Source organism: Triturus cristatus, chromosome 7 (genome assembly GCF_964204655.1).
Source record: "Triturus cristatus chromosome 7, aTriCri1.1, whole genome shotgun sequence".
Taxonomy (NCBI): Eukaryota; Metazoa; Chordata; class Amphibia; order Caudata; family Salamandridae; genus Triturus; species Triturus cristatus.
This window is the reverse complement of record NC_140590.1, coordinates 796356777-796383639: the sequence shown is the minus strand read 5'-3', so window position 1 is coordinate 796383639 and position 26863 is coordinate 796356777. Positions and strand designations below refer to the sequence as shown.

Here is a 26863-nt window from a genome sequence, read left to right as displayed (position 1 = left end):
GACATTGCACTGGCCTCCTTGGTGCTTACACTTTTCCCCAGTGCCGTCCAGCCACTTCCATTGATGCTCATGCGGTGTTCCTCATTCAACCATTTATTCACCAACAACCAATGTTTATTTTTTTATTTTTAATACATAGGACTGGAATCGACACCAGCTGTATAACAATGCCCGTTGTCCACCGAAGATCCTTCATCGACCTTCCGTCGGCCAACAAAGGCAAAAGAACATATCAAGGAGTCTTTAAATCAAATAGGCCACAACCTAGAAATGCCAGGCTCGGGGATGGAAGACCACCCTGGATCAGGAGCTCTGAGGTATGGAAGCAGAGGGCACCCCGCCCCACTCAGCAAGGTTTGAGATGTCTCAGAGGATGCACACACCGGGACACCAGAGTACTGATCCTGATGTCCAAGCGTCACCCGAACTAGGTTCTTTCTGAAGTGAATGAAGCCGCACAAGAGCCTGGCGGGGATACCTGTAATCAGGACTCGCTAGACAAATTAAAAAGATCCATGCTAACCCACGCCTATTCCAGATTAAAGAAAAATACATGTGTGGTTTGAAAGACCAAATATGTGTGTGAGGATATCCTAACCTCTAAACCCCTTTATAGTAGGGTGGTGAATGTTGGCCTGAGGTGGCTGCACAGTGTGGACACTGGGTATCACGGTTTACTGAGTTCATAGATGTTTCTATTGCAAATGTGACCACAATTGGCAAAGGCTGGCATTTGTATGGCAGTGGGAATGATGTCAGCTCTAGCTGGAACTGGACCCCTGGTTACATGCTTCAGTTTCTCGTGCACTAATAGCGCGGGGTGCTCATCATAGGATCTTTTATAGAGTCACATGATTTTGAAGGATTCCTAACCTCCAAGCTGTAGATGGTTAGTGAAAGATTAACACTCAGCTGCACAGATTCCAAAAGCTCCCCGAGACGATGTAAATGATCTAAATGTGAGATACATGCGTGACGTAAAGCAGAGGTATTAAAATAGCGCGGTAAATACTATGCTTATTTACAAGCCTCTTGCGCCACTTTTGCGTCATTTTTAACATGGCAAAAGTGACGTAAGGGTGGCGCAAGGGACTTGTAAATTAGCCCCTACAACTTTTCCGCCCCAGGCCTGTTTTGTATGGCTGCGCGGGTAGATGAGAGCAGGGCCCCCGCCCACAGGGTTATCTTCAGATTCCAACAATCTTGAGTCATGCGGGTCCCCATAGACCACTTTATTTTTTTCATTCTTTTGTGCAGATACATGAAAACCTATTTTCAGAATAGCTGCAAGGGACTGACTGACTACATTATACAGGTGTTTCAGCCTATAAAGGCGTTTCTGGAAGGTTTTTCCTGTATGGTGCAGGGGACTCCACAGGCTCGGATGAGGAGTGTTTGAAGAACCCGTAGTCGACACTTCATTTTAATCTACGATTGTGATCCTCTTGTCTAAACTACACAACACCAACGACCTCGATTTAGAGAATGCAAGATTGATAGATTCGTGAAATTTGCGTGAGACCCACATATAGAACTCATCTAGTGCAAATTCCATGAATGTGATATAGTTTTAAAGGGGCGCACAATATGTTATGAGGTTCTGTGTAACACAGACCAGGTACAAAAGGACAACGGATCACGGAACTTAATGAATGCAAGCTGGTGCCATACAGATATTAAAGTCAAACTCGGGTGAACTGGCCTTGAAATGGCAACTGAGGTCCATGGGAGTACGTTTATACATACATACACACACGGATTTATGTCACAGTACATAGAGGCGAGTAAACAGATAGCAGCTCTGGTTCATACGTGACTCAGAAAGATAAAGAGAAGCAGCCTGGTTATATAATGCTGTGGGCAGCCTGCTGCCACCAATCAGGAGCAGGCTGAGGCAGGCAGGCCTTGTATAACAAGTATGCAATGATCTGTAATCACATGAAAACACGCACCACCGCCATTACAGTCGTTTCCAAGAATCCATATATTCGCTCAATTCCAAGAAGGGCCCCCAGCCCCCAGAGAAGCCTCCACCCCACCTCCCGGAGGAGAACAGCCTAACCCCCTCCACCCACGACAACACAGAGTAGCACAGGTGACCAGACCACCACCTGCACCCAAGCGGAGCACTGGTCAGGCTCCACCCACTCGCCTTGTGAGCCGCATAGTCGAGACCACCAGAGACGAGCTGTCTCAATGTCTCAGCTCATACGAGCACATGACACTCCTGAGAGGAGCACAGAAGACTGCCTCTCACCCAATCCTCTACCACCCTCCGCCCCCTAGGAGACCACAGGTAAGAACCCCGACAAGGAGGCAAATAAGACCTCACAAAGAAACACCGGTCAGACTCCCTAGTAGGGCCACGGGTCAGAAAGAAGCACAGGCCCTGCACACCTCTTGCCTCAAGAAATGAAAACAGATGCAAATATAAAGTGCTAAGACGGAAACAGATGCAACCCCCATCCCCAACAGGGGCGCAGCCACACCTGCAACAGTCGTACATGGCAGATCTCTCCTTCCCTCCCACTCACAACAAACTGTCTCATGGGTCAGACCCAGGATCATATTGCATCTGAAACAGCTTCAATCTTAAAATTTCAATTGCTGTCCATCACAAGGCAAACCCGCGAACTTTAGAATGACAGGCGCAGACATTCATGTATACCATGCTTCCTGGCTTGAGCTACAAAAAAAAAAAAAAAGGCCGGGTCTGAGGTTTCCGAGTAACTCCATCAAACTAGTCTCACCACCCACGCTGTGGATCTCTGTGAAAACACGAGAACGCGCAGCCCATCACCTGCACGGTGAGAACTCAACCAGGGCATGTAAAGGCAGCCCTGGAGGGGAGGGGAGAAGGGTATTCTAATCTAAGCCATTACCTTCTCCGCAAAAGGGCAAATTAGGATTTCTACTAAGGGCGTCTTCATAGAAGTCTTCAATTGAAATCCCAATGCATCCAAAAAAGGCAAAGAACCACCAGCAAACAACACAAACGAGATCTAAGGTAGAGCTTTCGATCAAGGCCAGGACATTGAATGCAGGGTCATCAAACGAAGTGCACAGGCGGCACAGTACTGCAGGGTTAAGGACTATGCGTGTGCAAGTGCGCCACAAACTTAAATACTATACAATCCTTGCACCCATCCATGTTGCTAATGAAATAAAAGCACGTCAGGAGTGAGGGCTCAGCCGGGATTGTTTGTCTGCAATTCTTGACCTCGACTTAGAATAGCTAAACGCAATAAAAGCACGAGCGCCAAGATGCAAAGAAAACACGTACCAGTAAAGCCAATAGGTCTGGGCTATTTTAAGTGCATGTGTGCGAATGGCTGCATGTTAGATTGAGTCTTCACTTGCTGAGCTTTGCGATCAGCTACGAGCTCTGGTGAAAATAGGACTTAGCCACAGACCCTTCACCCCACACATGCAAAAGGATAGGTCAAAACAGCACAGAATGTCAATCAGAGGAAGGGGCTGTAACAGTACCGTCGAGAGCTTAAAAAATCCCTAGCTTCAACAAGCCACAGTGTGGACGAAGAATGATAAGTGAGTGTATGGAATGGAGAGACGAATTAATAGGTGAATGACTTCTTGAATGGAATGCATGAGCGAGCGATTCCTACATTGGATAAATCAAAGTATAGATGGATAGGTGAGGGCATGCATGGCTGAAATAGTGACAGTACCTGGACAAATAACTGGGTGAGCAAGTGCATGGATGGATAGAAGCAGTTCTTAATTTGAAAAAAATAATAAGTAACAGTGCCCCCGTCAGGAAGGCCACTGAAGTTTGTACCACACATTGCCGCTGCCAATGACACCACAAACACAAGTAATTACTATCACACTCCTACACGTGCACCAATTCAGACTTTCCCAGGCCCCCAAATCTGTAAGAAAGGCTTGGGCGGCTAGTAAGTCAATTTTTGCAATAAACTGTAGTCGTGCTCATTTGTAAATTAGATAAACAGCGCCGCATTGTGAAAGCCTGGAATAAGTACCAGTATTGACAATCAAATGGCGGTGTTGAGCTCCGGAAACCACCGGTTCAAATGAAACATTGGTTAGCAGTGATAAATTAGCAAATGAGCGTATAACTGGAAATCAGTGTCCTTGGTTTACTATTTGAATGAATGGGCATATTTCAAGAAATAGCACAATCTCGTTGGTTCTTCGAAGCATATTTTTGCAATGCAGATGTTGGATAACATCACTATGTACATCATTTAATGAAGTACATGGAGGCTCGGGAAATCTATGCATTTAGAAAAGCCTAGTTTATTGGTCAATGTTTTAAGATGGAGGAGTTGTGACAAAAAAGATGCACTGACCAGCCCAAGATAAGGGTTTTGACTTCTGTGCACCCCCCACAGAATCCGGACTCTGGGGACCCCCACTGAGCTATAATTGGAATCCGGGGTCCCACAGCCTCAGCAATTTCTGTGACTTGAACCTCAAAACAATACACAAATATAGAAACGAGTATACATCAAACAAAAGCTCAAAGATGGAAATATTTTGTTTAATTCACAGTCAAATATAGAAATAATTTTCAATTGCATGTCTCTAATTGTAGATACTTTATTAATTTAACTTATCAATTTTAATTTTGTAAAACATTCACAGACCCTTTGAGCAGGCTTCGCTGACCCACATTGGTCCTCAGACGAACAGGTCGAGAACCGCTGCTATACATAAAAGAGCCCTAAATGATGTCACGCAATGGCAGTTACATAGGTACAGGTATTCAGGTGTATAGTGCAATCTGCTTGCAAAAAAGGCATCAACGTTTCAACCCTATCAGGATGGTCAGAAGAAGCTACTTAAGAAGGAACCATTCTACGCCAAATGGGGCAAGGAGCTTCTTCTTCAAGGCAAACACCCAGTGCATGTGTGAATGTCAAATACAGCCCAAGGTGCCATGAAGATCCCAAACTCTGCCAGCATCAGGAGCAACCCTGGCAGAATATCTAAGCATATGTACATGACATCCATGCATGGTACATTAGAGATGAATCTAATGTGATTTGTAAAAGTAATAGTTAAGCGGCCAATGCACCAGGTGTGAGGTAGCCCAGGTACAAAAGGGGATGGTTTACCATCGTGACATGGTACAAATGCAGACACTACTAAACAGAAATGCAACATGCAAAAAATGCAGGGTCTAACGGCCATGTATGTGGCTTTAAGGCTAAAGATATAGTTTCTTAGAACGGTAATGATCTAAGAAATATAATGCTTAGAATCAAAAGGTCAAAAAATAAAGGCAGTTTGAAACTATCACAGCGGAATCTCCTGGGACTCACAATGAGGAGGATACACGCGAGAAGTCAGACAGTAGTTGTTTAAAGGAAGTGCAAGGGAAGAGAATGATTAGCAGAGGGCATGCAAAATGGAAGCCATGACCACAGGCATGTATAGAATGCAAGGAGCGGCTCCTAGAGAAAGGCATGCGAAAGAACAAGATCATGAAGAAAACTATAAAAATGTTTTAAGGTGTGCTGTGGGAAAAGGGAAGAAAAACAGTCAATATTAGAAATTGGGATGTTGGTTGGCGACGGTATGAACACGATCACACACACACACACACACACACACATACACACACACACGAACACACACACGAACTACGTAGAACTGGAGATATTCATTTTCAAAGGGTGTAAGTACAAATAGCGCTAAGAAGCGTAAAGCTCTAAAATGGGAAATCTGGCTGGGCCGGACCAGGACAAAGTCAAAAGTTCAGACCAACTGCGATGGAGCGTGGGCCCGATACAGGGCCCAAGTTAGGCCCGCTGAACAAAAGTACCTTATTTAGAGTTTGTGGAGTATTGCATGGGTTCGGTCGAGGATGTCTTGCGCAGCAGAGGCGACGCGCCGGCTCCAAGCTGCGACGAGGCTGCAGTGCGAGATCCTGATGAGTCGAGGATCCTGTCAACGGGGCTTGAGAAGGAAAGGCCAGTGTCGAGGATGCGTTGTGAAGCCAAGGCAGTGCGTCGGATTTGATGAACGGGAAAGCTGCGATCCGGAGTTTTGGCATCATCGTCGAAGCTGGCATCGATCGGGATGTGAGGACCTTGCACCGGGAAGAGCATCAAGCTGTGGATTTTCCAAAGGCGATGCGTCAGTGCCGATCCATGACGCAGCAGTGATGCGTAGGTGCCAATCTACGCAGTTTTGATCCATGCAGTGGCGCCAATGCAGCGGTTCTACTAGGGCAAACACCTTAGGGCACCCTTCCAAGGGTCCGGGACTGGGGTGGGACCACTTGGCAAGGCAGACTCACAGATGGCAGAGTCCAGATGCAGATCCAGAGTGGTTGGAAGTCTCCATGAGGCTGAGGCAGCTAACCCTTGAAGATATTCTGGGTTCAAGTGATGCAGGTCCAGTCCTTCTCACCCGGGCAGAAAAACAGCAGGCATCACGGCAGCACAGCAAACGAGGAGTCTAGCAAAGCAGCAGTTTAGGGGAGTGGCAGTCCTTTCAGCAGCACAGCATCAAACCTAGAGTTCTTACATGTACACACAAACTAACACACACACTCAGTTCTGAAGTTCCTTACATTCTTTTGGTTATTTTAGAAAATATGTTATTTTAAATATCGCTAACAATCCAAACTGCTCTCCCTTTCCACTGCTCCTTAAGCCCCACTCATGTCCGGTTTCTCAGATAATATATTTTCGATGATATGCCAGCGCAACTGTTGGGAAATCTGAAGCTCACACCCCCGCAATCTTACTGGCCAAGCTAAGCCCCTGTGTCCGAGTGGTTATACAAGCATATTGCTTCAATAAATCTGACCAGATTTGTGATCATGGATATGGCAATAATTAAATGAGCACTCGACCAGCGTGTTCCCTAAGCTGCTTCCACACGACCAGATTAGTTCCAGGCAAGGACACGACAGCTCGTTGATGAGCTGGGAGTTCTCCATCTGCCAGTACAAGGTACAACTGTGTTCCCTGGATCGATGGGAAGCAAAATGGTAGTGGTGACAGAGAAACTCTTGTCCGCCACATTGCTTGTCTTGATCCTTCTGAACCATACACAGATGTAACGAGGAAAATTGTGACGGACAATGAAGGCAAAGCCAAAAGTTGAAGATGGCGGACCTATTGCTCACTATGTATGCGGACCTGTGGACTGAACAACACTGTGACAAACTCCAACAAGCCAGTGGCTGCAGGACGCTAGCTCAAAGTCCTTCTCTGTGTAATATATATTCAATGCATTTTTGATACACAACGCTGGAGTGGAGCTAAAGCCATCTCTAATCCAGACCGTTAAGAAATGATGCGCTACAGACACTAAACCATCCATGCAAAAAGAAAATAAATACATCCATTTTGAAATGGAAACGTTAGGAATGCAGGTAGCTTCCTTCTACCCGGAATGCAGAACCGGGACAACTGCAACGGTTACTTGCACTGGTTACGTCAGTATTCCCAGCTGCGATTGGGCCAAGGGGGCCTTTTTCTGAAACTAGGATTGAAGGTTGACCTTCGAGTGAACATGGTCATTTGGCAACGCTCCCATCCATGTAGGGCTGTTACTTTGGTAAACAGACCCCAAATGACCGAGGGCTCATTGAGGATCTCCAAGAAAACTGGTTTGCTCAGAGCGGTTTGCTCATACCGCTGGTCCAAATTCCCCACAGATCATTAAGCACACTATGGCAGTGGTTCTTAACCTTTTCGGTCTTCTGTGGGCCCCACTCTGAATCACTACTTCAACACAGGGACCTCTACTGACTCTTTTTTGGAATTCGGGGTTGCCCGCTGAGCCATTACTGGAACCCGGGGACCCCAGCCTAAGCATTTTTGATTATTTAAATCGCAAACTAATACACAAAATATACAGAAACAAGCATTCAGTAAACAAATACAAAAATGATTGGATATTTTATTTAATGCACAGATATAAAAAAAAAATACATTTAATGGGAAGGTTGGATCTTTTCTAAATCCAATTGGGAGCACTCATTTACTACAACATTCGGTTTGATCCATTTGCTTTGCTATCACAAATCAATGAGAATATTAACTTAATTTTTAGCCTCCAATTTCACATATCTTCACATTTACAGAACGTTTTAAAAAGGTCTCTCTCATATTTTGCTTCTTTATGTATATACACTTAATTAATCTGTTAATATAGCAGTCGCAGACCACTTGAGTAGGCTTTGCAGAACGCCCGCCCCTCTTCCAAAAGGGTCTCCGGACCACCAGTTAGGAACCACTGTGCTATGGAATAAGTATAGGTATTAGAATTATGGTAGAAGTGGAAGACTTTGCGATGGTGCACTGGGGACAGTGCACCACCAGATACAATTGACTTGATTCTCTAAAAGTCGCTATGGGAAGGGCTCAGAACTTAGGGCGTTACTAGTAGCGCTGTTTCGAGACATTGTTGATCTGGGTGTAATCAAGCCAGTGGGGTGCTGCCAGGACTCCCAAGACTGGTACGAAATCACAGAAAGAGCTGTCTGTTGCTGTGGTCTAGTCACTTAATGATAAATGACAAGATTTTGCTATTTTAAGGGGGAAAAGCATTGACGTCTTTGCCATGTATCAAAAAGCATTGTATTTTTCGGGATTGTCAGTATCGAGATCCTAAGACTGGACTGGACAGTACAAGTTTCCTTTGAAGCAGATATTTCAAATGAAGATGTAATGCAATTGGCGATTCATGCTCAACTTTGGCTACAATTTGTTCGATCGAGGTAAGATCAAAGAAATGTCATTGGCTGATCTACCCATGCCGTAGATTCATGGAATGATAGGTCTTAATAGTGGTTGTTTAAACCTACGATTCATTTTACCCACTGGTTTACTACTGAAGACTCCACATTTTTGTTCATCTCGTTCACATTGTCATCTTCTGGGCTTTGAGTATTCTTTGATGGGAAAAACTCTGTGAGAAAGAAATCCATGTTCTTCGTATTATTTTGTCTCATAAATCGGACGATCTGGTAACACCTTCTAAAGTATCTAAGGAAGTAAGAAACTTAAAAATTATCATGAACTCCAAACAATCAATGAATACCCAAGTGGACAATCTAGCAAGATCCAGCTTCATTACTATAAAAACTCTACAACGCATCTTCCCCCCCACCTGGGATTTCCACACAAGGTCCAGGCCATTATCTCTCTTGTTCCGTCTTAACCCGATTAAGTCAATAGCATCTACCACGGATCATCTTAAACAACTATGAAAAGACTACAACAGATTCAGAACTCTGCTGGAAGACTACTCTTACATAAAAAGCCACAAGCCCACAACTTCCCTATCTTGAAGGCCCGATATTGGTTACCGGTTGCCAGAAGACCCACATTCACACTGCTTTGTATCACCCACAAAGCAATACATGGAACAGGACCACTCATCATCAGAAATAAAATCACTAAATACATTCAAAAGGAACCTCTGCTCTAGATTGGCACCTCGTCTCAAAATCCGGCCACACAAGGAAAAAAAATCATAGGTGGTATATCCTTCTCTGTTAAAGATGGCAAACTATGGAACTCTTTACCCCCAAACATAACATCCATGGATAACTACCTTATCTTCGGAAGACTACTCGAGAGTAGGCTCTTTCCCACATAACCACCATACTCGCACATAAATATACAACCTATCCCTTTGTGTATAAGCATTTATTTGAACTATGTGTGTGTACCTACATATGTGTATTCTTTGTTTAAATGTGTATAATAATTAGGTTTATAAATATATATTCATTAGTTTTGGTTAACAAATGTACATATTACTTATGTTATATTATTCTATGTTTAACATGTATGTAGGTCACTGTAAAAATAAGTACATTTATATCATAAATAATTATCTTTAATTGTTACATTATTGAATTACAAAAATATATATAATAAAAATTATAAAAACACATAAATTAATTTAATTATAGCACCACTTGAAAGTGAGTTTATTAAATATAACTTAAATCTACATATAATACCTTCCTTATAGATATACATCTTCCAAGTACTTATGTATCTTTAGGTTTATTACTTTTCTTCTAATTTAGCATCTCCAATGCATTACCCTGTCTCACCCTATACCTCTCTCAATATATCCTCTACCTCCACCCAGACTCATCCCAAACCCCATTCTACTATAATACCGAGAATAATCCTCCTTTTTAGACTCTTCCCTCCTCTACCCCTCCTAGCATCATCTCAAACCTCTTTTCCTATTCGATCTCCCAAACAAGCCTTTCTAAACCCTTCCCCAAGGCTCTTCCCCCCCACATCTCCCTTTTACTCATCCAAAACCTCCTCCTACTTCTATTATCTCCAGAAAATCCTCTTCTATCCCTCCATTATCCTCTTCAATCCAACTAACAGACTCACATGTCAGCCGCTCAAATTAATTTCATATTTCCCTATACAAATTCCCCACTAAATCCTGTTTGGGTTCTGGAGTAGTGTGCTGCTCACCGAAAAGCGCTTTGATGCCTCATAAGGGGTAGTAAGTGCTATATAAATGCAATTACAACAAAATCCCAGGGAACCTTCTCGATAATGGAGAGGTTTTCCCAATGCCTCCCAAACCTACAGGTTCCAGGGAGGATCATTTCTCAAGTAGCCTGTTTTCGTTACTTAGGCCAGCCTCCACATAACACTATGAAAGTCTTCACTGGCACTCTTTCAGGGCCTTGCGTGTGGTGCGTCACATGACCCAGGGGCCACTGAAGTCTTCTTTCTCTCCAAGGGTCTCCCTCTCTCCTCCATGGCTCTTCATCTACTGCTGCATAATGGCAGCTTCAGGATCGGGTGCCTCTAGGTCCCTTTCAAGTTGTTTTCATTCCAGATACAATATCTTCATACGGTTGGAGGGCACAGTCTGCTGTTTAAAATGATACAGTACTTTTGTTTTTTCATCAAAGCTTGGGCTGGTTCGTATCAAGACAGAAGACCATATTCATATGGATCCACGCTTTCTTGCAGAGAAAGAATTGTGGCTTCACAGTGCATCACATTGCGCCTCTCGCCCAGCTGGTGACCTGTTTTGTGTTTAACACCAGGTGGAACCAGGTCGCCAGCATTAAACTGAGGAACGTCACCTTGAAACGCCCTGGTCTGGTAACAGTCTAGAGTCTGGAGTAGCAGCTGTGTTTTTAGCTTTTAGTACCTAGAACACAGTGCCCCCCACGAAAAGTCTTACTGCCTCTAGCCAGTCTCAATTAACATCTGAAGAAATGTGGTCACATCACCCCAACCATTGGAACTGGCACAACCGCTCATGCAGCTGAAAATGTGTCCACTTATGGTGGACTAAACCAGACCCATAGCGAGCCAGGGTTCCAAAAAAAGAGAGAGCATACAAGACTTCGTGTTTAATCCCCCAGGGTCTGGAACCACATCCCTGTCAACATGGGACTACAACCTACTCCAATTCAGAAAACAACTTCGAAATGCATCTTCAAAGAACGCTACATTTAGACATCATGAAATTATCAACCCCCTGAATATTGTGCCGGGGTCCCCCATCACACTCTGAGCCTGCACAGCACTATTGCTCCAAGTTAGATGAGCGCTATCTAAATGCATTTCCTCTGTAGCTTCGTTTTAGCTCCTTCAATGTTGCGACCCTTCTCTTACGCAAGGTCTGTAGTTTTAAGCAGTTTCACACAAAAGCCATTTCACAGCTCTTCTACCTATCTCAGGGACCTTCATGGCAACTACTGGTGGTCTTCAATCGTCACTCTTTTGCGGAGTCTTGCTGCACTGGCGGTAAGGCTCCGTTGAAGTAATGCTCCGGCAGGTAGGTGCATCTCTAGTCTTCCCTTCCTGGTTTGGTAAAATATTTGTACACAATTCTTTCTTAGTAGTCAATTTTCACAGTGGTGCAGCATTAAATTGTATGCATGACTGATTCACTCTTGGTTTTTAGTTTAAAGGTGGCTAGGACTAATGTACATCCATCGCTATGCAGCATGCAGATACTGCTTACGCTGTGCTCTGCTACTGGGCTCCAAATTAGGGGGAACATGGATATATTCTTTGTGTAGGTGCCAAATGTAAATCCCTTCTGAGCAATTCAGACCAGTTACCACCTTGGCCACAGAAATTAGGCATGAATGATTGCAAACCTGGAAGACGCACGTAAGAGAACTCGTAGGAATTGCAGGACAAAAAAAAAACTGAGAATGTGCCTCGGCTGGCAAATATTGACATACAGCTCTAGTGCCTCGCCTTCTCTTTTGTACGAAACACTTCTGTAGGATTCAGGATACATGTGGCATCTTCCTTCTGCCCTCTTCATGCAGTGTTTTCAATACCTCCAATGTCCTGTCTGGGTGTAGTGCTCTGGTTGTCTATAGTGTGGCTGTCCTAAAAACATACATTTTGAAGGAGGGTATTCACTGTACACTACTCCACGCTATGTAACTGTACACCATTGCACTGCACGCCACTTTACACCACTCCACTGTATGCTACTACATTGTACCTTACTCTATTCTACACCATGCCACTGTACCTTAATCCAATCTACGCCACTCCACTGTACCTCACTCCATTCTACTGTATGCTTTTCCACCGTACACCAGTCCACTGTACCCTATCCCACTGTATGCCACTCAACTCTATGCAACTCCACTGTACGCTATGCCATTGTATGAGTCTCCACAACCCATCCCCTGTACGCCACTCCACTGGATACAACTCCACTGTATGCCACTCTACTGTATGCTATTCCAGTCTACGCCACTCCAGTCTACGCTATTTCAGTGTACTCTATTGTACACTATTATAGCCCGTCGTAGCGGGCTATACCGGCTATTAAAGGCCCGCTGCACCGTTAAAGGCCCGAGCCGAAGGCGAGGGACTTTAACAAAGCAGAGGGACTTTAAAAGCCGGTATAGCCCTGTTAGGAAGGGCTATAAGGCTATTAGAACATTCTGCCACTAGAGGGCAGAATGTTCTAACAAAACAAAGCCTTCAGGGAGCGCGAGGGGATTGAAATCTGCTCAGGCTCCCTGAAGCCTTTGTTCACAGCCGGAGCTGTGAACAAAGAAACATTGGAATGTTGGAGCTCCGGGCTTATACCAGCCATTATAAGCCCGGGGCACTCCATTGTTTTCAATGGAGCTTCCAACGTTCCAGTGTTCTAATCCACTGTATGCTACTACATTCTACCCCACTCCCCTGTACGCCACTTTACAGTAGGCTATTCCACTGTAGTCCACTCTATGCCACTCCACGGTACGTCCCTCCATTCTATGCTGCTCTGCTGTACACTATAACACACTAGTCCCCTTCACTCTACAGCACTACACTTCACCACTCCACACGACTCCACTCTACAACACATTTGGACACTACTCCACTATGTCACTTTACTGTACACCACTCTACTCAAAGCCGCTACAGCTAAGCTATTCCACTGTACTCTCCTCCACTGTACGCTACTCCACTGTATGCTATTACACTGTAGCCCTCTCCTCTCCACTCTATGGCACTACTCTGTATGCTATTCTACTGTACGGGACAACACTTCACTGTATGCTATTCCACTGTACGTCACTCTACTGTATACTCTATGCCACTCCTCTGTACACCACGACACTATATACACAACTACACTATACGCCACTACACTATGCTAGTCTACTCTACAGCCCTTCACTGTACGTTATTCCACTGTACATCACTCTACACCAATCTACACCACTACTCTACGCCACTACATGCTATTCGACTGTATGCCACTGTACGCTCCTCCACTCTGCACTACGCTAGGCCACTACATGTCACTCCAGTGTAAACTACTCTATTGTACACTCCTCCACTGTATGCTACTACACTCCTCCACTGTATGCTACTACATTCTACGCTACTCCACTCTAAGACACTCTACTGTACCGTACTTCACTCTACCCCATTTGACTCTACGCCACTCTACTGTACACCACTGTACTCTATGCAACTCCAAGCCACTGCATAAAAACAAAAACTATCATGGATGTATTTTCTGGTGCCCAACAAAATATTTTTAAAAATAAAAAACATACACATTCAATTTAAAAAAATAAATAAAAAAAAACAAGGGTTACAGTTTAGTTCTATTTAGGAACATGTTATTTATTCTTTCTGTAGAAACCAAATTAAAACTACACAAAAATTATAAACTATAAAGTTATCTTTTCGATTTCTAGTTCATGCACCGTCTTCAAATTAGTATAACTTGAGAACCTCCGTACAGTGTTGTCAACTAGCTAAATACACTGTACATGAACTATAACTCGCCCTGTTAACACGCACACTGTTCTAATAAAATATGTAACTGGAGATGTGATGAGTGTTATGATTTAGCGTAGTATAAGTGATGCAACGTGAAATCGTAGAAACTGTACATGGAGAAGACATGAGTTATATTTCATGTACTGTGTGGTTAGCAAGTTGACAACACCAAGTATGTGCTCAAGTTATACTACTTCGAAGGTGGTGCGTAAATTAGAAATTGAAGGTATTACTACAAGTTCATAATTTCCAATCTTTATGTAGATTAAGTTTGGTTTATTAAGAAAGAAAAAAGGAAAATTTTCCTAACTATAACCCTTTCCATGCGAATGACGGAACCACGCCGTCATGAGCCACGGGTGGCGTGTGCTCATGACGGCGTGGTTCCATCATGCTGTGGCCGCTGCGCCCACGCGGCACTGATTCCCCGCCTGTGCGGGCGAAATAACGAGTGGGCGGAGTCATGACGGAACCACGCCGTCATGAGCACAGCTCGCCCGTGACTCATGACGGCGTGGTTCCGTCACGAGCATGGCGGCGCCCCGCTCACCCCGCACCCCCCCAGCGCCGCGGCGGAATTAGCGCCGTGGCGAAGGAGTTAACTAAGCTTTGACCTTTGTTTTTGTTATTTATATATTGTATATCAAAAATCAAAATAATACTCTTGCAGGCTTAGAATGCCACATAAATGACAAAAGAATAATAATGGAAGAAAGGAACTCAGGGTAGTCCTCATGTTTATGAGGAGAGCAACTCCTATACAGAGCACCCTACAACACCAGCGACGATCTAAATCTTCTCATCTCAAATGTCTGATTTTCTAGCAAAGTTTTTAAGCATAGGATTAGAGCAGTACCATCCACACCAAGCTAGAAAGTGACAAAGTATTTTGCCATTTTTACAACAAATTCTTCAAGCATAGTGCCTTCTATGCCAAGCTGAAAAATTACTATATATATATATATATATATATATATATATATATATATATATATATATATACACACACACAAACACAGACAGATTTTAGTAAAATAAAAATAAAAAGGCTTTGACTAACGCCGGACCTAATAAGGCACAGAAGCTGCACAGATTTCACGCTAAATAATTACATTTACAGTTCTACTGGAAACTGTGAGAAGCTGGCCTGGTATATGCTGTCCGCTAATTAAAGTGGGCACCTTGCACCAATTCAAGCGACCCTTATAGTGATTAGGTCAAAGATACCCTTTATAGACAGCTATCCTAGTGGTAGCTATGGAGAGCAGCCTTCAGGCTAAGTCTTAAAGGAATGTAAAGCAGCTTGTTTTACCAGAACAGAACCTCCCGAGTGATCAACTGAAAGGAGAACCACATAAGTTTTCTATAAAAAATATGTATTTATTACTAAACACTCCCTACTAATCTCTATACGAGATTAGAACATAAAGCACACAATACTTAATCAATAGAACCTTAGTAAATAGCACAATACACAGCGGGCTCAAGGGGAAGACCGAACCATATATTAAAAAATGGTATAACAACAACTTCAATAGGCACTGGGCCTAGAGCACGTAGAATCGCTGGGATCCTAAGGAACCACCCAAAGGAGTGACACAGGGAGCCCACGGAGGACGGGTGCAGTGTGGGAACACAGAAGTGTGCTCCTTATAACTATGGGAGAGTCGCGGTTGGAAAATTACAGTTTAAGGACACTTCGGAGAGGACTTCAAGCAAAGCCTTTGGAACATAGAAGGTTCTAAGGCCAGCACCCTTGTGAGTACCGAGGTACCCATGTTAACTATCCCAGAGGAGCCTGGATCATAGGGGTCAAGTGGTGTTGAAAACCCTTGTCGTTTTCACTGGCGTGATGCGAAGAAGTGCTGCTGCCGAGAAGATGAAAAAAGTGTCCGGTGGAATCCAAGCTTGGATTCGAGGTGAGAAGAACCTGAAAGCAGAGGGACAGAGTCTGGGTCACTTCAGGGTGACCAGGGGCTCGACAGACGAATGCCCACCAATGTCGAGTGCTTCAGGTGTGAAGATAGGATGCTTGACTCTGCAGCCACGGGGACCAGGAGACGTCGACCAAAGTTCGGAGGTGAGCCGTCCCACGAAGGATGTCGAATGCTGAGGGGTCAGTGTCTGGATTGAACACCAACAAGCCTTGGCCAAGGCAACCCACACAGGCAGAAGAAACAGGTTCCGGTGTGGACCAGTAAGGTCCAGGAAACTCTCCAAGCTATGGGGAGTCAGGGCTCATCTAGAGCAACCAGGGAAGCCCAGGGAAAATCAAAGTGACCCTCGCCAGGACCCACAGGCCAACGGACCAAGGATCGCGAGGGAACCTCAAGCGGATTCACAAAGCACCAGCCCAGAGAGCACTCGTGGAGTGGAGGCCGGAGATCTTAGGTGGAAATGCTGCTCGGGGTCGGGACTGCACGTAGTCTAAAGCACAGCCTCAGGGATCGCCAAAAAGCATATGCTGCTGCAAAAGTACACAGTGTTCAGGGGTTCAGGTTGCACGGTCCCCACGAGGGATGCTGGTCTCAGGATTGCTGAGAGAGCAGATCAACCTCGGGAACGCTCGGGAAAACCACCTCCTGTGTTGCAGAAATCTTCGGAGTCATCAGGAGCTCGGGAGATGCAAACCGATCAGATGCGCTAAGGTGCCTGCTGCTGCAGGGGAGTAACTCCTTTACTCCAAGGGAGATTCTTCTGTCATCCAGCGAAGTTTAGACCGTCGAAGTATGTGGTTTCTGTTGCAGAGTTTAGTCCAGGCAAAATCTAAAGTCCTGTAATCAGGTATCCCACTTTATACCCAGGGAAGGGGTTGGACTGACTCCAGGGACCCTCCTAGCGGAGGGGCAGGACAGAGGGGTGGCTACACCCATGTCCTTTGTACAGTTTCAGCAGCAGGAGGGCAGACTTGTGTCTGTGGCTGGCAGCATCCATTTTGTGATGCCCAGGTCGAGAAAGCCGGTACCGGGTAGACGGGTGATCCACATAGTTCCCTCTAGGAGGGTGGAATTATACTGGCGGGGAGGTAGGATTCCAAGGTGTTTGACACCAAACATGACATGTTTCTAAGCAGCCGTATTAAAGTTAGCATTGGCCGCGAGGTTATAATGCACTTAAGTATATATCGTTGGCTGCATCACAGACAACACCGGAGAATTGTTCCGAAAGTTGTAGAGGGGCTCTACTCATGCAGAGGCACACTCTCAGACAAAACCCAGCACCCTGCCTTCAGGATTGTTAAGGCCTGCCATAGAGGTGACTGATAGGTTTATGTGTGTAGAGATTTAGAATAGATATAGGGAGCTAATATCTAAGTAAGGGGTGCATGCACCTCCTTACACAGGCTGCAGTAGCAGACCTGTGGTGTCAGTTTGAATGGCCTCTCAGGGGTGGCACAATACATGCTTCAGCCCCTGGGAGGCCTCTGGGGTACCCATGCCCTGAGTACATAGTGTACCATATATTAGGGACTGATAAGGGTACCAGAAAACCCAATCTGGAGTGTACCTACAGTACATGCAATCAATTTACAGGAGAAAGCAGAGACTGGGGTCCTGAATAGCAGGATCCCAGTCAGACCAAGTCAAAAACAGTGATACATCAGCAAAAAGTGGGGGTAACCATAAGAAGCAGATCCTACTCTCCTACAGAAACAGGCATTCTTTCACCAATTTAAGAACATTTAGATATTCACCAAAAATTAAAAGAATTGTTCATTCAATTAATATACAGCATAAGGTCTGGTGAAAGATACACTATCTTAATTGTGTTATCCAGCACCATTAACCAGTTGGTCTCAAGGATGATGGGTGCAGAGCCAAGCCAGAGTGTGCGCGCCTTAGTACTCTGCTATTGTCGCCTACACAAGGCGATGTAACTCAAGGAGCAGACCTTACGTAATTCCCACATTGCCAATCCATGTTTTGGAGACGTCCTAGGCCTAATGGGCTCTGCCATCCCAGCATGCCCCGCTCCATCACATACACTGTATGCCTGTCAGGGGACCATAGTCCTAGGCGATCTATGTCGTACTCAGAAATTGCTCATGCTCAGGAATCTGCTAAAAACTACAGTTCGTAATTAGGGAGCGGCCTGATGTACCATTAAAAGGCATGCACTGCTCTAGGAAAAATCCAATACAGTAATAAAAATAAAAAGCAAGTGAGAACACATCACTTGCTATACCTCCCTGTACTCCAGCAGCGCTTGGCATTCACAGATATTTAACTTATTTTCCCCAATAGCTAGCAAGATTGTCACATAAATCCTCTCTCTTTGAAGTCAGAGAAAGAAATGTAAACACAAATCTCCCTCTGAAGACAGAGCCTGACTTTTTTGACCCTGGTTATTGAAAGCACAGCAAATTTGACAAGCTAACAAAATTAAAAAGCATGTTTACAGAAAGCGAGGATTGGTGGAAGAATACAAGAAGTGATGGTGAACAAGCATTGCTCTAGTGGAGGGAGGAAAACAGACTGGACAGACAAACAAATAAAGCCAGCAAACAGAAAACCTGAAAAGTCGAGTTAAAAACCACAAAGCCAATGCCAAGCAATGTGCGGAATGTATTCCCAGTGAAGCTTTCAGAATGCCTACAAGAAATCTTTACGCAACCAGACCGGGCTAAGCCTAGACCTAAAAACGAGCATGAAGTGGACGTATACGGTGTACATAACTTGGACGGTAGATGTTCTACAGTTCCAGGAGACATCATGCTTACAGAAGATAGGCGCATAAGCCAATTAATGAATAAATGGTATACTTCATTAATGGAGTGAACATTAGTGCATATGATAAAGTATTGATCAAATAAGGCATGCACCAACAGTGAGAGTGTAAAAGAAGGTTGAAGGCAGACCCAATGTATCCATGCATTTTACCTGAATGTATGCATGTTTAATTATTCCCATGAATTAATGACTAGTAACATACGAATCAAACAATAATAGCGCAGTCACCTTATAGCGCTTCTCCTTTTCTTTATTAAGGGGTAACGCGCATTTTACACTTGTCCGCTGCCTTACCCATCTCCACGGCTCTCTGTGCAGCTCTCAGCGCCTCTGTGTAGTCCCGGGTCTTAAGCAGCTCGCGCAGGTCGGCCTTCAGCCGCGCTACCTTGAAGCCGGCATCTAGGCACTTGTCGAGCAGGCCGCCCAGTAACACATTGCACCTCACGCTGCCCCGATGGCGCAACCGTTCCCGGCAGCACGGGCAGCGAGAGAGCCCCTCGGAGCGCCCCAGGCACATTTTGCAGAAGGAGTGTCCGCAAGACAGCGTCACTGGGTCCCAGAGGACGCCCCGGCATGAGGGGCAACGGAGGAGGTCCATGGCAGGACGTGCCCTGGCAACGCGAGGAACGTCACAAGGGTCAGAGCCGCCTCAGTGGCATCGGAGCTCGCTGTCAGTCGAGGCACAGGGCACTGTGTCACCTAACGAAGAGCACAGCTGTCCTAGGGAGGCACCGCTGCCCAGTGACATCAGGGGGCTCTACTACTGTGTCAACGTGTCCCTCCGAGGGCTGGGTCCGGTCACTAAACTCTAGAAAAGGAAGCCCAGTCTGTAGGCGCGCTATCCACGACTTTGTTTCCACTCACTAACTCAATCATGCATCCTACCGCCAACTTCACTTGCAGTTTTTTACAGACTCGAGTTATCCCTCCCTCCTAATGCGTCCAGGAGAGAACAAAGGGGCCGCTGTGGGCATCTGCCGTGCCTGCCCCAGGCCCTTTCAACGCGGCCTTAGACACCAGTGACAGCGAAGATGGTCCAAGCTGGATACCCGGTCTCCTCTAGGCGCTCACCTGGAAGGACGAATTAGAGACCCCAGGGTCTAACAAGGGGAATACCCTAAGAAGGTGGCATCATTCATGTTGTTGCTTCGTGAGCGAAAGGTAGGGAGGGGTGAGGGGATATTTACAGATCAGCCGCCACCGGGGTAAAGGTGGGGCGTCTGGCGTGGGACAGGGGCGATGGAGCAGGGGACCCCGGATCCGGAGACTCAGGCAAGCCTGATGTGGCCGGTTAGGGATTCCCTCACCAGCGTATTCCCTCCAATCCCAGGCCCTCCTCTGCCTCCGTCAGAAATCCTTCCACCGCCCCTCCTACCTCGGCACAGACCCCCGTGCCCACCAAGAAGGTCTACAGAGGGGCTCCGGTTGGCTTTCGAGGAATGAGGCTGGAGCCTAGATTGCCTCTCGGACCCGCTGCCAGCAGGAAGACTCGAGAGTTAAGCTCCAGGGAGAGCTTCCTGTTCCAGCCGTTGTACGGATTTCACTCACACATCAGTGTCCAGCACCCACTGCTCTCTACCCCCTGTAAAGCCCAGACACAGGTGCTCCTCTGCACCCCTCCTCGGTGTGCCTTGCATGCTCCATTACATAAACTGCACCCATGTGATGTTAAGGGGCGGGCTCCCATTGGCAGCAGCCGAAGCCCCGCCCTCTCCTGTTGTGAAACAAGACACAACAGTCAGTGGTTTCATAAGCTGCAGCGAGGGGGCATATAACCCCCTCCTTTTCTTAGGTAACCTGGCAGAGTTTATGTCAGTTCTTCTTATTTCATTTCAATATTATTACCTCAAGGATAGAAAGGACGTGCCCGTTGGGTAAACAACCGCCTGCAAACACGTAACCCTGCCGGCTAAAGAGCTCTTTTTTCGATTCATGGCTTGATTTTAATAGCTGAATATTTGTCTTTTTAGTGATTTTTTTTATTTCTGCAAACAGACCACAAGAAAAGACCGACCCCCCTAGAATGGGGTTGGGGGGCGCTGGTTTCTCCGTGGTGGCTGTCAGCGCACGTCTGCTGGATAGGGAGGGGCCATTACATAAACTAGTTATTTGAGGAATCGGCAGGTTCAGTTCTGCCGCGGTTTTTCGCAGAATTACCACCGAGTTCTTATGTGATTGGTTTATCCTAATTAACAGCGCAATACAAACAGACAGATTCGCTTCGATCTACCAAGGGCTCCCACGTCATATATGACAAGTTCAGCCACTCGTGGCTATTTAGGAGCAGCGTGATGCACTCTGGGTCTTGTAGTATAGCTTTGAGCATTGTGAACAAGGCCTTAAAATCTGTTGGGGAACAAGATCAGACTGGCTGAAGGTTTCTCCCAGGACACTGGAACACGTGGCTGCTTTGAGCAAGTTGTAGGGTGTGTGGTCAAAGAAGAAAATGCCCTGGTTTGAGAGTTGTAACACGTTAGATCTTTCCCAGAAACGCTAGCGACTGAGGAACCTTGAAAGCGGTTGCTCACAAACAGCCCAGCCATTTTGCTCTGAGTAAGGCAGGCTGCCCACCCACCGCGATACCACACCCCCCAGAAAAGAAAAAAATAATCTTGCCCAATGGTCCACCTTATGCAAAATTCAGGGGTGGTTTTTTTTGGGGGGGCGGGGGGGGTGCAGGTGGGTCGCCTTTTGGTCCGGCTCATCCGGACTGGATCGCCTGCTTCACAGCTGTCGTGAAGCAATTTCTTATCTTTATGAGGCTGTTATATAAACAAGCTGTGAGATCCAGTCCGGATGGGCCGCCCCAAAAGGAGACAGGGCGCCGTGTGTTTATTTTTGCATCGCGCTTTTACTTAAAGTGAAAGCGCAATGCAAAAATAAACAGCAGGAATGGCGAGCGCTTGTGTTACGGGTATTAACATATATATAGCAAAGCGTTTGGCAAATACTTGCCCGACTGGCACGTGCTCACGACTGAGGAGTGCTTACTGTTGACACAGTGATCACTTCTAAGGGCATGCCCAGTTCACTGTGAATTTACTGGTAAACACCCTTATCTTGTTTATGGTATAATAGAGTTTAAATGTATTAGAAAACACACTGCATTTTTTTTTCCGGAGAACGTTTTCTTAAATGCATCCGGAAAACAAACCTTAAGCAATGACTGGAAGCATTATCTTTTTGGGAGCAAACGTACCAAGGAACCCCTAAAACTAATCATCATCATCATCAAATATCTTTATTTCGGTCATTGAGACCATAAAAGAGTGCGTCATAATACAATAAAGACATTACAGTAAAAAAAACATTGCACAATTGTGATAAAAGCTTTAACTCAATACAACATCATTACTTGATATGGTTTTAAGAAGACGTAAACGTGTGAACCACATAGACGTTAAAAATTTGGCAACCGCAAAGGCAATTGGGGGCGAGATATCAGACTTAAGTATTCTAAAAGCGGGGGAGTATTGTTTAAAACCCATGTTTCTGAGTAGTGGACAGAGCCAGTACTTCCTTGCTCTGCTGTACACCGGGCAAAAGAATCAAACATGCAAGTCTGTCTCTTGTGTCTGCTTGCAAAAGGGGCATAGAGCCGTGTGTGCTGAGTGTGACCAAAGTGCAGTATATGCCCTCAGCGGGAGAGTGTTATAGCGCCATTGCATATAAAGCTTTCTTGTGAGTGTGGGACCCATATCATTGTAAGTTGACTCTAGGTGGTAGAAGTCTTTAAGAGCCAGGAAGTGGGCAGTGTGGGAGCCCTCCCTCGCATTCCTTATGGCATCTTGTAAATGATGCTCACGAAAAGCCTTCGTGATAAGTTTGCGTGAATCCCTGGAACAAGCAACCTCAGGATCATGCCACAAGTCAAATCTACCCAATATCTCACAAGTATGCTTTATGTAACTTAGCCATGGTATTTGTATGTTGTTACGAAGGCGCAAAATCTCTTGCAGCTCTGCTCTGTATTTGGAAAGTTGTGGGGAAGACCATATTTTACACCAAAGGGTTAGGGGTTTTAAGCCCAACTCCTCTGAGAGCGGTCTTAAGCCCAGATCTAATCTAAGTGGCAAAAGAGGTGTACTGGCAGGTAACGCTGTCAGCTGCCTGAGAAAAGTATTCTCCGTTACCTGGAGCTTCTGTGCAGACGTATGTCCCCAGATTTCTGCACCATAGATAATGGCCCCCCGGGCCTGGACCTTATATATTTGTATGCGTGGGCCTAGGGGCCTGTATGTGAGGCCTTTTGTCATCCTGGCAATGCCTCCCACCAACTGGGTCAATTTCATATTTGCCCTTAATTTGTGTGACTCCCAGGTCATGCGCTCGTTAATAACTATACCCAGATATTCAAAGGTAAAGACCCTCTCCAACCTGGAGGACCCTATACTGGGCGACGCTCGTGTGGTCGGGGGGGGGTTGAAGATCATAAATTTGGTTTTAGCGGCATTGATCTCCAACCCACGTTCCTCACAGAATCCTACAAAGCCATCCAAAACCCGTTGGAGTCCCATAGGGGATTTGGAAAGCAGCAGGGTGTCATCCGCAAACATAATTGCAGGAACCCTGCTGCCGTCCAACTTAGGGGCATCTATATCATTCAGGGTACAAAGATGATCTACGACCCCGTTGACGAAAAGACAAAAAAGAGTCGGGGCGAGGACACATCCCTGCCTGACCCCCCTATCGACAGGGAAAGCATCGGACAGTGTACCCTCCCTTCCACATCTTACTTTGGCATAATTCCCCTGGTGCAACCTTCTCAGAATTGAGAGAATAACCACGGGTACCCCCATCTTTGTTAGCACCGACCATAACTTATCTCTGGGTACCAGATCGAAGGCGGCACGGAGGTCCACAAAGACTGTATAAAGACTGCCGCCCTCAATCAGCACCGTCTTCCAGTATAAAAGGTTTAAACGGAAGATTTGGTCGGTGGTGGAGATACCTCGTTGGAATCCTGCTTGGTAGGGACTCATAATCGCCATTTCTTCGATCCAATCATGGAGGCGATTTAAAATGAGTCTGCCAAAAATCTTCTGCGGTACATCTATTAGGCTAATGGGTCTATAATTGGCTGGGAGCAGAGGCGAACCCTTTTTAAAAATTGGGACAATCTCCGCCCCCAGCCAAGTACCCGGAATAGCCATGCCCGCTAAGATGGCATTATAGAGGGTCGCGAGGTAGGGCGTCCAAACGTCTGGCTCCTGCTTAAACAAGTCGCCCGGGAGACCATCCAAGCCAGGTGCCTTTCCTGTAGCAAGACCGGTCAGAGCGACTCGTACCTCCTTAAAAGTGAATGGTTCACCGGTCTCAAGGGGGCAATGGGGATAGTTAGAATTTTCCCCAACATCCTCAGGTAGTTTATAAAGAGCCTGGAAATGGTCCTGCCATACCTTAGCTGAAATATTAGGTTCTGAGGCAGGTGTCAATTCCTCGGAACCAGTGTTGACACAGCGCCAAAATTTGCGCGAGTCTGCACGGGCCAGGAAATTAGTGAGTTTAATCCATTTGTCATGTTCCCATTCACTTTTGGCATTTGAGGTCAAGGACTTGTAAACACTTCGTCTGGCCCTGATGTCCACGGCACAGCTACCTTCCTTTATTGCACCCAGAAGGTCGGCTTTCGCTTTACGGCAAGCGCCGTTATACCAGGATGGACCAGAAGTTTTTCTATTGGTCCTAGTTATTGGTTTCGTTAAATATTCAGAAACTATTTTAAGGAGGTCGGCATGTAGCTGTCCCAAATCGGAATGAGTAACCTCGCTAGTATCTTTCTCTGCTAGCACCTGAAGTTTCTCGAATAGGGGCAGTGCTTGAGCATATAAATTATGTATCTTATCCGGATCGGAAGATATGTGCTCCCACTTTATTCTGCGTCTATTAGTCTCAAGTACCCGGCATTCCTCAGTTTCACCCCTTTGAATTCCCCTGGCTGGGGAGCCGGGGTGACTATAATTTAGTTTGAGGGCGTTATGATCGCTATCATTCCTAAATGTGACCCAAAAGTCTATGACAAGGGGCCAAGAAAACACAGTAACCAAGACATAGTCCAGTCTGTACTCGCTGCCCGTTCTATTAAAGGTACATCTTGCCATAATATCAGACTTGGACCTGCCATTGCAGGCACGAAGGCCGTATTTCAGTGAAAGGGAATTAATTTGCAGAACCAGGGGGGACCATGTCCTTGGAGCCGGAGCCTGAGTGGGAGGTATATGCCAAAGGAGATCCTCCTCCGTGGCCAGCCCTTCCATAAAGCCAGGGAGGGGCTCGTAGTGGCAGTTGAAATCCCCTCCTATGAGATAGGCGGTACCCTCTGGTATGTCATTTAGAACCAGAGCGAGCTCCGTTATAGTAGATGACTCCTGGCTGATATTAGTAGGCCGTGAGTAGATGTTGATCAGCAACAGGCTAGTGGCATTTGACCACTCCAACAGCACAGCAAGAATATCTGCTGAATTAGTGGGAAATATATCCGCCCTGCAGCCTAAGTCGGTGGCCACCCATATTGTGAGGCCGCCTGAAGGGCGCCCTCTACCCCCCCATGTTGCGTGCTTGGAAAAGGTTGCAAAGCCCTTGTAAGCGATGTTTTCTCTAGCCCACGTCTCTTGTAAGAGACAAATGTCTTTCTGCTCAATAAAAGAACACCAAGACGGGTTATTAAGTTTATTAGAAAGGCCCGCAATATTCCAAGATAGAATTTTAAGGGGGGAGGAAGTTGGTGCCGTAGAGGGTATACTTGGGGATAAAACCACTTCCGACTCCGACCTCCGGAGGGAGGTTGAGCCGTAGTCAGTTTCCTGAGTAGCCCTCAGCGGTGGGGTACTCCTAAGTGGAAGGGCCACCTCTGAACTACCCTCTTCAGTAACTTTAGTGCGGGGAGGATGTTCCTTCTCCTTGGGAGGTACTGGTTGTCTATTCTTGATTATATTCAAAGCGCCACCGCCCATAGACATAAACGGTCAATCCACCATATCTAAAATAGAGAAACGATTATGGGTGGGGACTTGGTCGTATCTAGGGCACCCTGTCGACCAGCGTTCCCTGTCCGCTAATGGAGCCCTTGTCCTATTTCTCCTAGGTACTAGGTCCCATCCATCCTCAACTTGTGCAGTTATTGTGGGAGGATAGAAGAAGGAGAGTGGAAGCGATTGGATAAGAGATCCCGAAGTTGGAGATGGCCAGCTACATATGTGAGAAACTGTTCGGGGATCCCTAAAATTAATCAATACGCAGTCTCCCGTAATAGTTTTTTTGGTGTTACCCAGCCACGGGAGTCTCCTAACCATGAGAACCTCGCTGTTGGTACCCTCGGGTAGAGGCCTGTTTTTGGAGAGCCAGTGTATGACTTTATTTTTTAAGGCCACCACTGGTTCGCTGATAGATGGTTTTAATTCCGGGATACCCGTTAAGATGACTGTATATGGGGCTGACTCAGGCGGTAAATTAACTGGTCTATGTCTGCTATCATGTTCCTGCACCCGTGATGGAGAAGGAAGTGGAGTGTCACGGGGGCTGGGAATAATATTCCGTGGAGGGATCATAGGCCCAGGTTTTGGAGAAGGAATCAGTCTGGGCAGATGTGAATTGGGGAGCTGTTGTGGACCGGGACTATCCCTAGGTAGTGGTATGTCTATGGTCTTTGTGGATGTTTTGGTTGATTTGAGTATGTCCCCTAACTGAGCCATTCCAAGATGAAGATTTTTTATAGATGATTCCAATTTTGCAAGGCGATCTATTTGGGGGGTGAGCAATTCGCTCATGAGAGATTTTATATCAGCAAATGAGGAGCCCTCCTCCCGTATAGCAATTTTTGGACTCACAGGTCTATTGGTCTGAGTTAGGGGTGCAGCCACTCCCCTT

The 26863-nt window shown here is 45.9% G+C and overlaps 1 protein-coding gene across 4 annotated transcripts in view; it reads right to left on the bottom strand.

The window, feature by feature from the left end:
- Positions 1–20661, bottom strand: part of LOC146810599 (LON peptidase N-terminal domain and RING finger protein 1-like) — a 151309-nt gene extending 130648 nt beyond the window's left edge. For 2 of the 4 annotated variants that reach the window (XM_085617649.1, XM_085617650.1), the window contains exon 1: positions 19292–20661. In XM_085617649.1, the coding sequence (XP_085473775.1) occupies positions 19292–19595 (304 nt within the window). In that variant the 5' untranslated portion in view covers positions 19596–20661. The remainder of the gene's footprint in view (positions 1–19291) is intronic. The other 2 variants (XM_085617652.1, XM_085617651.1) reach the window with 2 other exon arrangements.
- Between the last annotated feature and the right edge of the window lie 6202 nt (positions 20662–26863).